This window comes from Lytechinus variegatus, chromosome 2, assembly GCF_018143015.1.
Source record: "Lytechinus variegatus isolate NC3 chromosome 2, Lvar_3.0, whole genome shotgun sequence".
In the NCBI taxonomy this organism is placed as follows: Eukaryota; Metazoa; Echinodermata; class Echinoidea; order Temnopleuroida; family Toxopneustidae; genus Lytechinus; species Lytechinus variegatus.
In genome coordinates this window covers 52,261,518-52,276,356 of record NC_054741.1, presented here as the reverse complement: position 1 = coordinate 52,276,356, position 14,839 = coordinate 52,261,518, and the positions used below count along the sequence as shown (strand labels likewise).

At 37.3% G+C, this 14,839-nt stretch overlaps 1 protein-coding gene across 1 annotated transcript in view; it reads right to left on the bottom strand.

Moving 5' to 3' along the window:
• LOC121406855 overlaps positions 1 to 14,141 on the bottom strand; it is a 40,846-nt gene extending 26,705 nt beyond the window's left edge. The window contains exons 1-3 of the mRNA XM_041597727.1: positions 14,091 to 14,141; positions 12,388 to 12,415; positions 13 to 87 (exon numbers count right to left, since the gene is read on the bottom strand). Coding sequence (XP_041453661.1) covers positions 13 to 87; positions 12,388 to 12,415; positions 14,091 to 14,141 — 154 coding nt within the window. The remainder of the gene's footprint in view (positions 1 to 12; positions 88 to 12,387; positions 12,416 to 14,090) is intronic.
• Between the last annotated feature and the right edge of the window lie 698 nt (positions 14,142 to 14,839).

Below are 14,839 nucleotides of genomic sequence, written 5' to 3'. Positions count from 1 at the left end.
CTTGATTCTTACCTTCTTCGATCCCTTCATTTTCAGCTATGATATCCAGCATACCATCTATAACTATCTCGGGTGACTCAGCGGGGCCTGTGGTGCATGGAGGGAGAGAAGGACACGGAATAACAAGACGTGAGCAACAGATGAATGAATATACGTAAAAGTAACAATTTAAGAATCAATCAATTATCAAATCAATCAAAATGTGAAAATCGACATCACTTTGGGCTAAAAAGGAGAAACATTTTCCTTCAATGGAATTATAATCATATTTAAGTCAAGATAACCCTCCCCCCTCAAACAAAAGAAATTGTAAAAAGGGATGGTCCGGTCTGAAACTATTTGTATCTAAATGAATAGATTAAAATTCACAGAGCAAAATGCTAAAAATTGTATCAAATCGGATAACAAATAATGAAGTTATTGAATTTCAAAGTTTATCAATATTTTGTGAAAACAATTATATACACAGCGTTATGAATATTCATTAGGTGGGCTGATGATGTCACATCCCCGCTTTTCTTTTTCCCTATGTTATTACATAAAATCATAAATGTTTCATTTTTTCATACATGTGTAAATGGTGTGTCTCCATTATGATGGAATAAGTTGCGGGAATAAAATCACTCATGCACTTTATCAGTTGTCAATCCAATTGTTTTAGTTCTTGGTAGAAAAATTGTGAATAACCCTAATTTCGTATAATAAAATACAAAAAAAAAAGTGGGGATATGGCATCATCAGCCCACCTAATGAATATTCATAAGGACATGCCTAAATCTGTTTCATCGGAATAATGCAAATCTTTAAAATTCAATAACTTTGTTATTTTTGATCAATTTTTTTTAGCATTTTGCTTTGTGAATTTTATTCATTGAGATATAAATATCTCCAGCATGGACCATCCCTTTAAATCAATTACTCATGGTTTATGTTCATTTTAACTGGCAGAGCTTCCATCAAATTACTTCTAGGGACAGGACTCCGATAGATTGACAACACAGAGGTCACTACAAGGTCACATAACTATGACATTATTCTAAAATAAAATAAATTGTTTGAAGGACAACTTATAGACTGCAATGACATGGTCACAGCGTGGCGTATCTTGACATGAGCATGACTATTCATTTTAAACATGATGTAAGCTTCGAACCCTGTCTCACCGTTTGACCTTTTGAACACGGACGAGATCATATACGAAATCTCTATACAAAATACTCTTCTTCTTCTTCTTCTTCTCATCCCCCTTCTATTTATCCTACTTCTTCTCCTCTTCCTTCTTCTTATTCTTCACATTCTTCTTCTCTATCTTCTTCTTCTTCTTTACATTTTTCTTTTTCTTCTTCCTCTTAAGCCCATAAAAAAAGAAAATATATAAAAATATTTCATTTATGCTAAAATTGTTTAGAATTAGGATTAATGTTACTTAGACATGAATTACATCAGTTTTGGGACAATTAAAATGGCTTATATTCAAAAGCTTAGGGGACTCTATCCATCGACCCCGCAAGGTGGTGCAGTTTAAATCTCTGATAATAAATGTGGCAACTCAACAAAAATAATTCTGGATTTCATTACTTTGTTTCGGGAGATATGCATCACATTATGCAAAAAGTACTTAAAATTTCACACTGTCAACTCTTAATACCCAAAACTTAACGTCGCGCTTCGCGCTCGCATTATACGTAATGTTTCATCTACATGATTTTCCTTCACGTCAAATAATGCTTAAATGTTTACTTCAGAAAAGAGAGGGAAAGAGAGAGAGATGAATAAACGTTACAAAAATACATTAAAAATGCATATCATTCGTACACTGTAAAAAATATTTGGCAAAATTTTAACCAGCACGAGGGTAATTATGTATCCAACCAATTTGGGGCAGTATTTTACCCAATGCGGGAAGCATATTGTCCAGTAAGGTTAAAAAATAATCAGAAATTACTTTAGAATGAACAAATTTTCATCACACTTGATAAATAAAAATGCCCAAAAGAAATGCCCAATGTTGGTTGGATACATAATTACCATCATGGAGCATTTTTACCCAATATTTTTAAGAGTGTATGAATTATCCTTGGAAAAAGTTTGCTCGGGATTTCTGATGGAAAAATATTTAATTTTCTTATATTTTTTGTTTCTAATTTTAAATTTGATGGCCGATCCAATGCCGCGACTAACCACCCATACCAGCTTATTGCAGTTTCCATGCCAACAGCTCACATCAGGTTTCTTAATCCAAATGTATTTGGCAAATGATTAACGGTGTGACTAACAAACCTTCAAATAAATGAATTCAACATTGAAAGTATAGTGGCCGTAGTGGATATATTTCCTTATGGTTAATGATCCGAATGGTATTAGCTCAGTAGCTAATTTTTCTTTCAGAATAAAATTTAATAATTGTAGCTTTAATGACTTAATGATTTTCATTGAATGCACGGTTGTATACGCTTGACTTTGAGGATAATGCAAAGTAGTACAAACTTCATATTGGACTGTCGATACACTGCAAATGTAGTGAATTACAGAGACTATTAATCTTTAGAGATTTGTCACACAATCAAAGATAGTGCAAATGATCAATAAAATTATGATACTAATGATAATGATGATTACCATCAGAATTATGACAATGGTGATAACGACACTGGTAATCAGGATAACATTAATGGCAATGATAACGACGGTAATGTAGAAGATGATGACGATGATGGGGATTCCATTAATAATGATGATGAGTGGAAGAAGAGGGCAAATAATAAGAGGAAACATAATGATAACAAATTGTGAATAAAGATAATAAATAGAACAATAAGAAGAGTGAGGTAGGGGGAAAGGAAAATGAGGACGAAGTGAAAAGGAGTATGGGGGAGATGCGGTTCGGGCAAATGGCCTCCAAACATCTTTATTAAGGGTGTCTCCATTGTTTTCAAGACATTGTGATGACTAACTGTTCTCAACATAGGAAGTTATTAACAACATTGTTGGCAAAGATCCACCCGGATTCCTTGTCAAACTATGTTTTGAAAATGTGAGGAAATTGAGAGGGTAGGGGAAGAAAGAGGAAAATAAAGGAAAGGGCTATAACATCATGAATAACTGTAAGAATAATAGTTTCAAGGAGGAAACATGAGAGGGGGACGAGAATGTAGAACATAGAAATATATAAGATAAATATTGGTTGCTTAAAACCAAAATCAGACTTGTTTGTATGTTTTGTATTTATTTCCATATGAAAAATAAAATATAAACATGCTCAATTCGACATAACGTACAGATCATATGGAGGATGGCCCATTTCAGCAAATCAATAAACTACCACTGTTCTTCCATGGGGTCCTGAATTTGAGCATGATTTTAGGCATGTTTCGGGGGTATTTAAGAACAAAGACACCCTTTCTCCTAATGACGTCCCTTTCATTAACCCCCTGAATAATAAGCTTTGTACCTCCATGATTTATATTTCTAGTTCTGGTGCAAAATCAATTGATATAAAATGAAACATCTAGTTTACTTGCTATTCTAATTCTATGCAAAAAGAAGCGATATGCAGCAATATTATGCATACCATAATCTTCATTTTCTTGTTTTTCATTTTCTTCTTCTTCTACACCTACATTTTCTTCTTCTTCTTTTCCTTCATCTTCTTCTTCTTCTTCATGATCATCATCATGATCATCATCATCATCATCTTCTTCTTCTCTCCCTTCTTCATCATCTTCGGCTTCTTCTTCTCTCTGCCACCACACTACTATTACTTTCACTTCTCCTCCTAATCAATCTTCTCTATTACTTTTACTCGTTATTTCTCATCATCATCACCATCATCATCATCATCACCATCATCATCATCATCATCACCATCATCATCATCATCACCATCATCATCATCATCATCATCATCATCAACATCATCATCATCAGCAGCATCATCATCATCAGCAGCATCATCATCATCATCATCATCATCATCATCATCAGCATCATCATCACCATTAGCCCTATACAACCCCATTACCATGATTACAGCATAATCTTCCCATTAAAACTATCAATCAATCAATCAATCAATCAACCAACCAACCAACCAACTAACCAATCAAACAATCAATTAATACATATATCAAGGAACTTTAACAGTTATTTAATGGCAAATTATTAAACGTGAGATTGTCACTTAAACGATAGCTTAAATTGAAATATTACTCAGCCTCTCCCCGTCGTCGACTGACGAGACACGAGACTCATCATAATTGCTTCAATTTGTCAGACACATATCCGCTTTCAATCAATGGCTTGGTCATTGTCATGTACAAATATTCCGCAAGAATCAAGGTTAGTCTTCCACACTGTTCTCTATGTCAACATATCATAGACATAGCAGAAGAGCAACTACACTCATTTCAAATACAGGAACTGGGACGCTCAAGTCCCTGCCTCATGCAGAGAAAAATCGTATGAAAAAAAATGAATATATCCCTATATACTGAACTCACAAAACTGCGCGTTGAATGCAGCGTCAAAGATGCATCAAACCAATTCACATTTAAAAGTGTGAAACTTCATAAATAAACAAGCGTTCGGTTTGAAGCTGATGCCTGCAGTTTGAGGACGCCTGGAGACCATACCCCCCCTCGATAAAGATGTTCTGAGGCCTGCAATTGTGTGTCTCCACTTAAGCCGGCTTCACGGCGACGCGTCGCCTTTTCGCGTGACACGAACCACCTGGGGAGCGTTTCATCAACATTTTCGTCCGACAAGTTGTCAGGTCTGACAACTTTCCTTCATAATGATTGGATGAGAGGCACTGTTACCATAGTAACTGTCGGATAAAACAGTACTTGTCGGATAAAAAGTCTGACAAGTCCTTTCATGAAACGCTCCCCTGACTTTTCATGTAAATATTTTTATAGCTTGTGCACGGTTCAATAGCTATGACTATTGTTCACTGTTTCTAGTTTAGTGGTCAAGCCGGCCTGAGTCCAATTGGAGTGTTACGCATACCAATTGCAAGACAAAAGCCGGCGTGACGTCGGCTTCAAACCACATCCAGAGGCGGACTCAGTCCGATCCGGCGTCAGTTCGGCTTTAGTAAGCAGGATGTGTTACACATAAGTCGAGCTGCCTCCGAGGCCGGCCTCGGTCCACTTTCGACGTATGTGCATCACCACCCTTTGATCTACTCGTCAATGTTTTTTTTATGGCAGTGGAAACAGGCTTTTTCCAGGCTTCTCCGGAGACATGAACAATAATGACAATGGAACGTTGTAATGAGGATGCCTATTCAGTCCTAAGTCAAGGTCTGATTGAGGCAACAATCCGACGCAGCTAAATTTGTGCCATTTTGTACTAGCATTACACTTTACCGACCCGTCACGCATAGACGATATCATAAAAGAGGAAATTAAGGCGATAGGAAAGCCAACGCAGATATCATGGATACTGAAACAGATGACATTCCAGCTTTCGGAGGTTCCCCTTTCAATTTATGTTTTAAATCTTACGGAACGTAACTGCTTAGAGGGTGGATAATGTTATGGAGGCAATATTTACATTGTTGCTTTTGAACAGTAAGGGTCTTTTTTTCATTATGGGGGCGAGGGGTTTGGTCATTTTGAATCACTCTCCAATTCAGTTAGGAACATGTAAAGAATGTAAAGCTAGGAACATGTAAAGAATAATAGAGCAGCGGTACTTTTTTCTTCGATGGCGGCGTTGGAAGCGTTGAAAGCGCTAGGGCGGCGAAACATGATTGTAGACTTAGAGTAACTGAGATTAATTCCCTTTTTACCTTTTTCTCTTTTGTATAGGTCTATGCTTAGACCACTCGGCCACGGCATCTCCAAAGCCTTCGCCGTCTGTCGCGATCGCCGGAAAATCGTAACGGCCGTACGACCACTTTGTGAAATCGGCTTTTTAGACGTGGCATCGTCAATTACGTCAACCTTTCATTATCTCGTTAACAAGTTTAGCTCACCCATATAACTCATCAAATCAGCTGTAAGACAGTGATGTCATCATGATTGACAATTTTTGGGTCACTGTAAGGTAACACAGCTTCCGTCTCGCTAATGTACCCTGTCAAATGGTAATGAGAATGTTCCTTTCTCATTCATGCTATTCAGAGGTGAGCCTATTCTAATTATATTCCCTGTCGACGATTGAAACTTCTAGCGTGCATCGCCAATCGAGGTGTGAGTCTTGATCGTTGTAATAACCAGACTGAAATAATTAATGAGAATATTAAAATACATCGTTTGCAAACTGATCGACATTTTCATATCTATCTTCTAAAGGGTTTACAGATAATGTGCATTAGAACCATAGCAGTGAGTGGGGAGACATGTAATCATATTTTAGGACAAGAGTGACCTGAACAGAAATAATCTACAGTTCTACGGAGACACCGTCTTCATATGAATTAACAATATCATCCAATGTAATGTGTGTGAGGGTGTGCGTGTGTGAGGGAGTGTGGGAGGGGTGTATGTAATTACAAGTGTGGATTAACATATTCCACACAGTTCACTTGTGTCACATACTGCCCAGGGGGACAAAAATTGCTGATCATTTTGGTGGCTATTTACAGATCAAAAGAGGAATCTTTTATAATTTCAATGAAAACAAGGAAATCCATCTTCGAGGGAAGTATAAATAGAGTAGGATGCCTTAATTTAATACTTAAAGGGTGTCAATGACCTAAAAGATCTTAGCAAATGAAACGGAAGACCAAGCGATATAGGCCTACAAGTAATAGAATATTTTTTTTTAAGAAGATTTCAGCTTTAAGAAATTGCAAATGTCAAATTTTATTCAATATCGATTTAATTCAAACGAGATGAATGAAGAAAATGGAAAGAGGAAGACTAACAAATAAATAAAAGGATTTTTATGTAGTAGCCCTATATAGTTCCCCCAAAATAAGAATTTTAAAAGCCCTAGAGTGAATCGCCTTTTTGTTTTACTATTATGAATTTGAATTTAAAATGCACAAGAGTTCGAAATACAAAAATATGCCACTCGATACACCTTTTGCATGCTTTGTGTGTGTGCGAGGTTTAAGTTGAGTTGACACATGAATTTAAGGAGGCAAAAAAAAAAAAACAGGAGGGGATATGTCGGAGCGACCAGCCCGATGAAACATATTTGGCAAAGTTGGAAGATTTCTAATAACTTCAATTTCAAAGTTACAACAAACATATAATCCCCAAAGCCTTAATTTCATCATTTGACGTTGATTTGATTTACGATGTGGAAGGTTTCTGGTATCTGAAGTTTGGAGGTCCGTGAAACCGTTTCGAGGAATCCAATAGTCTCTCCAATGTTATGATTGTGTGAATCGGCAACTATTAAAAATCCAATTGACACCATTTCTGGTCTAATCTTCCCGTTACATTCCATCCGCTCTCTAATTTACTAAACATCAATTCAAGACATTCTACCTCCAAACAATAATTTGATTTTGAAGGATCTGGTTTCATCTTTCATCAATGAGGATATCTCGAGTCACGGTCACACTAGCACGGGCGATAAGACCTACACATCGGAAAACTGGCAGTTAACCCAACAACAGCCAATCGCTTTGATATCATGCAGTGTGATTGAATCGAGTCTCAAAGGTAGGCCTTTATCATATTATCACATTGGAATCTTAATGTGACTAATAATATCTTCCAAGGCGGTCAATGAAGCAGAGTCAGTATCAAAGAGGTTAAAATATGGGCCGCATGCTGCAAACCTGACGTTTAGGTAGACGTTGGAGGATGTCGCTTGTGTCGTATCAAATTTAATATACAGTATATTAATTTCAGCAGATGAAATAACTCAGCATTCGCTTACCTAGCTAATAGACGCTTTAGATTAATGAGAGCGCTTAACTAATCAATGTAATTCAGTCGGGCATGGGCGTACAGGTAATGTATAAAATGCAAACTCCCATGAACTTTAGGTCAATGGCAAGCCGGAGGTTGTATAGTGTCATTCTCTGCGCTTTTGTGTCAAAATGACGCCATGAAATGCAGAAGACATAGACAGGTAACGTTGCCGCATGCGCGGAAGGTCAATCGATTTGGTTGATCAGTCTGTTCCATCTCATCTTATTGTAGTATATTGTGTTCTCGTCCTTTCATTTCCTTTTATCGCAGTTGACGGAATTGGCGCTTTCCATAGAACGGAGAAAATGTAGTGCGTCAAAACGCAGATGATACATTATGTTGCTGCCATACACGCCTTCACATGAGCAAAATCAAAGTGAACATAATAATACAAGGGCACGTACTCTGTGCTAAAATTATGGGAAGCAAAAGGTGTCTACATTTTTATTAAGTTGTATGTTTCTTATGTTTACTGTGCACTTTTCTGATTCATCGATGGTGAAGACAATCATCTATTTATATTTCTAAGACAATTATGAATGATTTGAGAGCAAAATGAGCTGAAATATGATATTTCTACTTTTAGTAATTTATGTAACAATTGGCTGTCCATACTTAAACCACAACTTTAAACCTCAGTTTAACTTAAACCCGACTTCAGAATACGGGCCAATGAGTTTGATGCCCATTTATAATTGTTAAAAACTGTAACTCTATTACAGTTATTCCATTATGTCTTCGGGGAGAAACAAAACATCACGGTGGGATGGGGTGATTCATGAATACATCAAAATTACAGAGTAGCGGCTCTCCTCCTCTATTTTCATGTTCACTGGCTTTATTCCAGATAAAATCTGTCATCGCGTCTGGAAAACCCCAAATATCGTAGTATACCTCATAGTCGTCGATATAATCAATACACGCAGACTTGACTTTACACGCTCATGAATGCGTTTTCAGGTTGGAATGGTAAAAAATTATCCCGCCGTCGGGTACATCAGCTCCTTTATTTTATGCTGATTTCCCCATCCTATACTGCAGGTTCACAAGACCTACAATTTTGGACGAGAAATAATTTCACCATAGCCCTTGGGTTCACACTTAGTTTTGGTAAAATATCTTCTTGCGTGTGTCCCACAGGGAGTCCCATGGAAATGTTCAAGGAAATATTTTTTTTGGGTAGAATCAATTGCAGCAGCGCGGCGCGTGCTGTGCGTCTTTAATCCAGTTTACCCACGTTGGTATGAAAAATTATACCGATTCGGAGATTCCAGGTTCGAGCCCTAGGTCACATAATGTGAATGGAGACAATAAAACAGGTCATGAGTCCGAGACATAAATAGGCATATATGGGTTAAAAATGTCTGCAACAACTCAATAAAAATGATTAATGATGGTGTCGTCCCAAAATATGGCGCCGTACATCAGAAGTACGGTGCAAATAGATCCGATCATGGGGTTAGAAACTCCATGATCTGGCCGTGCCCCCAGTCATGTTACAAGTGACGCCATACTGCTATCATCGCCGAGCTCCTGCGCGTTGCTGGCAAAGTCCCGTGACACACATTATTGAACACGCCAGAGAGGCGTGAGATGAAAATAAATGGATTTCTTTTTACATAAGTAGAATAACAATAAGAAATCATTTGTCTGTCTTGTTTCTATTGTTTTCTGCATGCAAACAAAATACAAATTAGTCAAGATATCACAGAATTAAACAGCATTAATATCAATAATTGGTGATATAGTGAAAGAAAATATTGAAAGTAGGCTTGATTAAAAAACAAAACGGGATTGAATAATGGTATAATCATGTGAACTGTATTATTGATCAAGACATGAGTGCAGAAGGACTGACATTGTAGAAGCAAATTTGCTTGAAAGCGTGATAGCTCCGAACAAAGCTAATGGGATGTAATGAATTATGCAGAATGGAAATATGGTGTATGCGTAATATTAAACACATTCGTGTTTATGATGAAAGAGGGTGATAGCGATGGCGATGATGATGATGATGACAGCGATGATGATGATGATGAAGATGATGATGATGGTGATGAAGATGCTGACGATTGTGATAATGATGAATAGATGATAGTGAAGATGATGATGATAGTGATGATGATGATGATAGTGATGATGACGATGGCGATGATGATGATAGTGATGATGATGATAGTGATGATGATGCTGGTGATGAAGATGCTGACGATTGTGATGATGATAGTGATGATGATGGTGATGATAGTGATGATGATTATGATGATGGTGGTGGTGGTGATGATGATGATGACGATGATGATACTGATGATGATAGTGATGATGACGATGGTGATGATGATGATAGTGATGATAATAATGATAGTGAAAATGATGAGGATAGTGATGATGATGATGAAGCAGACGTGTATTGTTTGAAAGTTTTTGAATGTATATTCACTTTATCAAAGACATAGTTTCTTAGAACACACTTAGTCACCTTTAGTACAGTATGTGCATTTTTTTTATAAGGGTCTCGTTTCGTTGAGCACTGTTTAAAAGAGAGCATGCAGCAACCCACCGACATTAACCATCCGTGGTGGAGTTTGGCATCACCTCCTTGCCGGAAATTGGCAAGGGTCCTCTACAAATAGCCTAGGTTCTATGCCATAACAAGTGACCCCTTTAAGAGAAAGCCGATCTCCACCCCTCCCTTACAAGCCAACACAATCATGACAATAATATGCATTTTTTTATGATGTGTACAAAACAATATAATGTGTTTAAGACCTTCGTGAAAGTCTTCATCTGTATGCTTCTTTGCCACACTGTGACAAATTAATCATGGACCTATCACCTTTAGGTCCACTGTTCCGACGGAGTTTGATGACGCTTTCTCCAACAATTGCTCCGCTATAAATTCCACACACTAATGGAATTACAAATTTGAACCTTGGATTTAACACAATACCCTATCCTAAACCCAACCCAAACCTAAACCTAACATAAAACCCCATTGCACCCCTAATAACCGTAATAACTTAGACGAAATAAGGTCCGGAGCAATTGTCACCGGAGCGAAATGTCGTGTCACCTCGGGTGGGGGGACGTCTAAAACAATCATTCCCTGGTTGGTTATCTGGCATGGCACTACTGTACACAAAGCTCTTGACGCATGATACAGATCCATATATTCTTATATTGTTGCTATTTTACCCCTTTACACATTCCGCCGTTGCAATGACGCAACACTATAATGGGGTCGCGTCAGACCAAAAGACGTAAAACGATGGGAGTTGCTGCTACCCTGTTTAGCGTTCAACATTTAAGGGATATAGAGGCTCGTCGACCTGGCGCTGCTCAGTGGCTGCCGGGTGCATGATCAATGGGCAAAATAAATTTTCGGAATATTTCTACTGTCAGATATCTAATTCGAACGACATGGATGGATGGATTGGGTGGATGACAGTATGAAAAGTCCAATTACGGATGCGTTTTTTTTTCTTCAGATTTCATGTTGTGACGGAGGTGACTGCGCAATGCGGGGCGCAATGCAAAAGAACAGGCGCCAAGAATTTAGCCTATACTGCCCTTGACCTCAATACCAAGCAACGGTTAGTTACAATATTTTCTAGTAGTTTGTTTAAATTCAATTCGAAATTGGCACTTCAAAATCTGGCAAATGTTGTGGGTCCTTATAACATCCAGGTACCGATACATAAACTTTGGCAAAGTCCAATACCGAGTTTTTCCTTCCAATGTACCCTATAGCTATGCGCCAAAGTATCATAATCATTTGAATTTAGATACTGACAGACGTGACACTGTTAATATAAGAGTTGAAAGTGACAATTAGGAGAGAGTCAGTTTTTTTATTAACGCAGTTTATTCTAAATGGGGGGGGGGGAGATGCTACGTTGCCTGGCGGGGTGCAAAAGCAAATAAAAACACGCCACCGCTTCAATTCAAAATGTTATATCATGTATTCAAAACTATATATAGCTTTGAATGGCAACATTTTCACCCCTATTAACACAGTTCTGAAACCCCTTTTTATAGACACCATTAGGGTCAAGAGTTTGCAGATTTATTTAGGTTAATCATTCCTGAAACAATGCAACATCCGAGGGCGAAAATGTGGGTAGCGCAGAAATCACAAAATGAGGAAAATAAATGAAATAGAAGGAAATAAAATGAAAATGATTTACTGAGAGATGGTTTTGCCCCCGCCCCATTTGAAGGTGAGTGCATAGAAAACTAGTTTAAAAGAGATTTTTTAAAAGCTTGGTCGCTCTACTCTCTCGCCTGATTCCTCACATAATTTCGTGCCCCTTTTATATACAGTTCCGAAACTATCCTTTTACAGTCGTAATCTAGTTCCAGTGTTTTCATCCATAATTTATATACAGTGAGAATCTGCATCACTGCGTGTATTAAACGATTCAAATAACTTTCGTGAGGACAAATGAAGTTTCGTACTATTAAAAGTATAAAATCAGAAAGTTTTTGAAATATTTGTTTATAAACTTACCTTGTGGTGCGGGACTGCCAGCATCTTCCTGAAAACATCAAAGAAAGAAATATAGAATTATATTTTAGAAGGATATATATTTATATGTATTATTTTTTTACTCGGGTTTTTCTTTTACTACCAAAATTATTTTGAATGAACATTACACAGTATGGCCATGGAAAGTTATCAACAAAGTTATGTATTCATCAATGAATACCTGCGTGTATTTAGGGTTATATATGACAAACCTAATAATGATGATAATTGAAAAGACTTTCCAAAATTTCTAAGGTGCCGCGGAGAAATTTTAAAATGGGGGGGGGGGGGGGGGGTGGGTGCTTTCATACGTTCATGAGTCAGTAATATCTTCAACACAAAGTGTTAAAAAATTTCCCTGAAAAATAGAATCCCATGTGAGAATAACCATCCTGCCGTCTCTCGGTGAGGAATAAGATTATTTATTTTGGACATGAAAAAAAAGTTTAAAGCAAAATTGACTCCTTACCCAGAGTAAATTAGTTTGCTGATTATAAAGTGCTATATGTTAATGCTACTCTTTAAAACCCATTTCACCAGAGGCTGGGTCGGTGTACTCTGAAGGGAGGGGACGAGACCTCCTATTTTAAGGTGACGTCCTTTTTTTAGTTGAATATTAGAGGTAAGTTAGAGTTAAACGACCGATTTAAACACGTCTTTCCTCCTCGTTTCCTTTTTTTTCTCGAATCTATACGAACAAATTACATGTATATGAATCCATAATGATAAATAATAATAACTGGATTTATAAAGCGCTTTTTGCCTGAGGATACAAAGCGCTGCTATTATTACCCCGGCTTTAGCATTCTAGGAATTTCTTCCTACCGGGTATCCAATCACTTCACCTGAGCTGAGTCTGAGTGCAGCACACTGGGTAAATTTCTGGCTGAAGGAAAACACGCCATGACTGGGAATCGAAGACGAACCCATGTCCATCAGATGGAAAGACGAGAACCAAAACCACTAGTCCACGACGTCCCCATTAGAAAGGGATTTTTTTAATAAGAGATTTCAAAAATAAATTGGATACTCAGAATAAGTACGTTTGAATCCGTACATATATATATATACATAAAAAACGCATACATGTTTTAACCAATGAAACTAAATTGTATGACAATGTGCTTCATACAATGATGTTAATCTATCTAATCGGATCAAAATATTATTTTACCTTTAAGGGGAAGAATAAAAGTATACCTCGAAATCTAGGGCAGGGGGATAAGGGAGGTGGTGATGATGGCGGATCGGTGCGCAGAGAAAAGATAAGATCTATTGTGAGGATTAAATAACGGCTGTAGGCATAGATATTACTACAAATAGGTCGCTATTCAAAACCTACAAAGGGGATTAACATAATCATGTTTTTAATGAAATTATATGAACTCTCAGAAAACACTAATATTTATAATGAACCATTCATAATGCGGATTAGGTGCGTATAAAATGGTAAAATGGTGTAAAAAGATTATTACATATCAAATTTCACGACAAAAAGAATATTAAATATCTTTTAAAATCTTAAAGTACTTTAAAATATTAGGAAGTTCATATCTGGATTTAGAGAGTTCGTGGGAAGCTGAGAGGTCTATAAACCATTTCCCTTCAATTTACTCTTCATACCTAATCTCTATTGAATGCTATTTATATTTCTTCCTATCATCGAATTATACTTCTTACCTCACCTTTCTACTCCTTCCCCTTTCTCTAGATTGGTTTCCCCATCCCCCGTCCATGTATGCCTTTGCCTCTTTGTCTCTTTCCCTCCTCCTTTATCATTCTTTATAACATAACTCACCAATTCTGTAAAGGAGCAAACATGACCGTACGCAGATTTTTTTTTTTTTTTTTTTTTTTTTGGGGGGGGGGGTTGCATGATGCGTGAACATTTTCAAAGAAACTCGATCACAACTGAGTACAGCTACCGAGCTTGTCATTGGGGCGCTTTTGCATTTTGCTTCATGAAACAGAAAGATTTTGTGCACTATTTTTGGTAAATTTTGTGAACATTTTCTGTAAAAAAATGTGAGATTTCCGAATTTTTGGGGAAAAACTGCCCCCTCCCCCCGCCCACCGCTGCGTACGGCCATGGGTCCAGAGCACAGTCTAGATCCTTGCATGCCCGAAATATCACTCTACTTGACCTAATATTGTGGAGAGACGAAAGAGATTTCAAGTATTTGGGCCTGGCGGATTCGTGGGAATTTATGAATCGCTCTGATATCAAGCAAATTGCAGCCTGGTTTTACAGACTTTCTCATGAAATCAGTGTTTACTGCAACTACTGGCATTTCTCTTTAAGTTCAGTTTATGTGTTTCAATCCTGCCCTGCGGTAAGATTAATGCACTCTGAGGATGAGACGGATTAGAGTATTTTCAAACATTATTTTTCATATATTGTTCTGTCTATATCGTTATGACAGAGTAACGATGA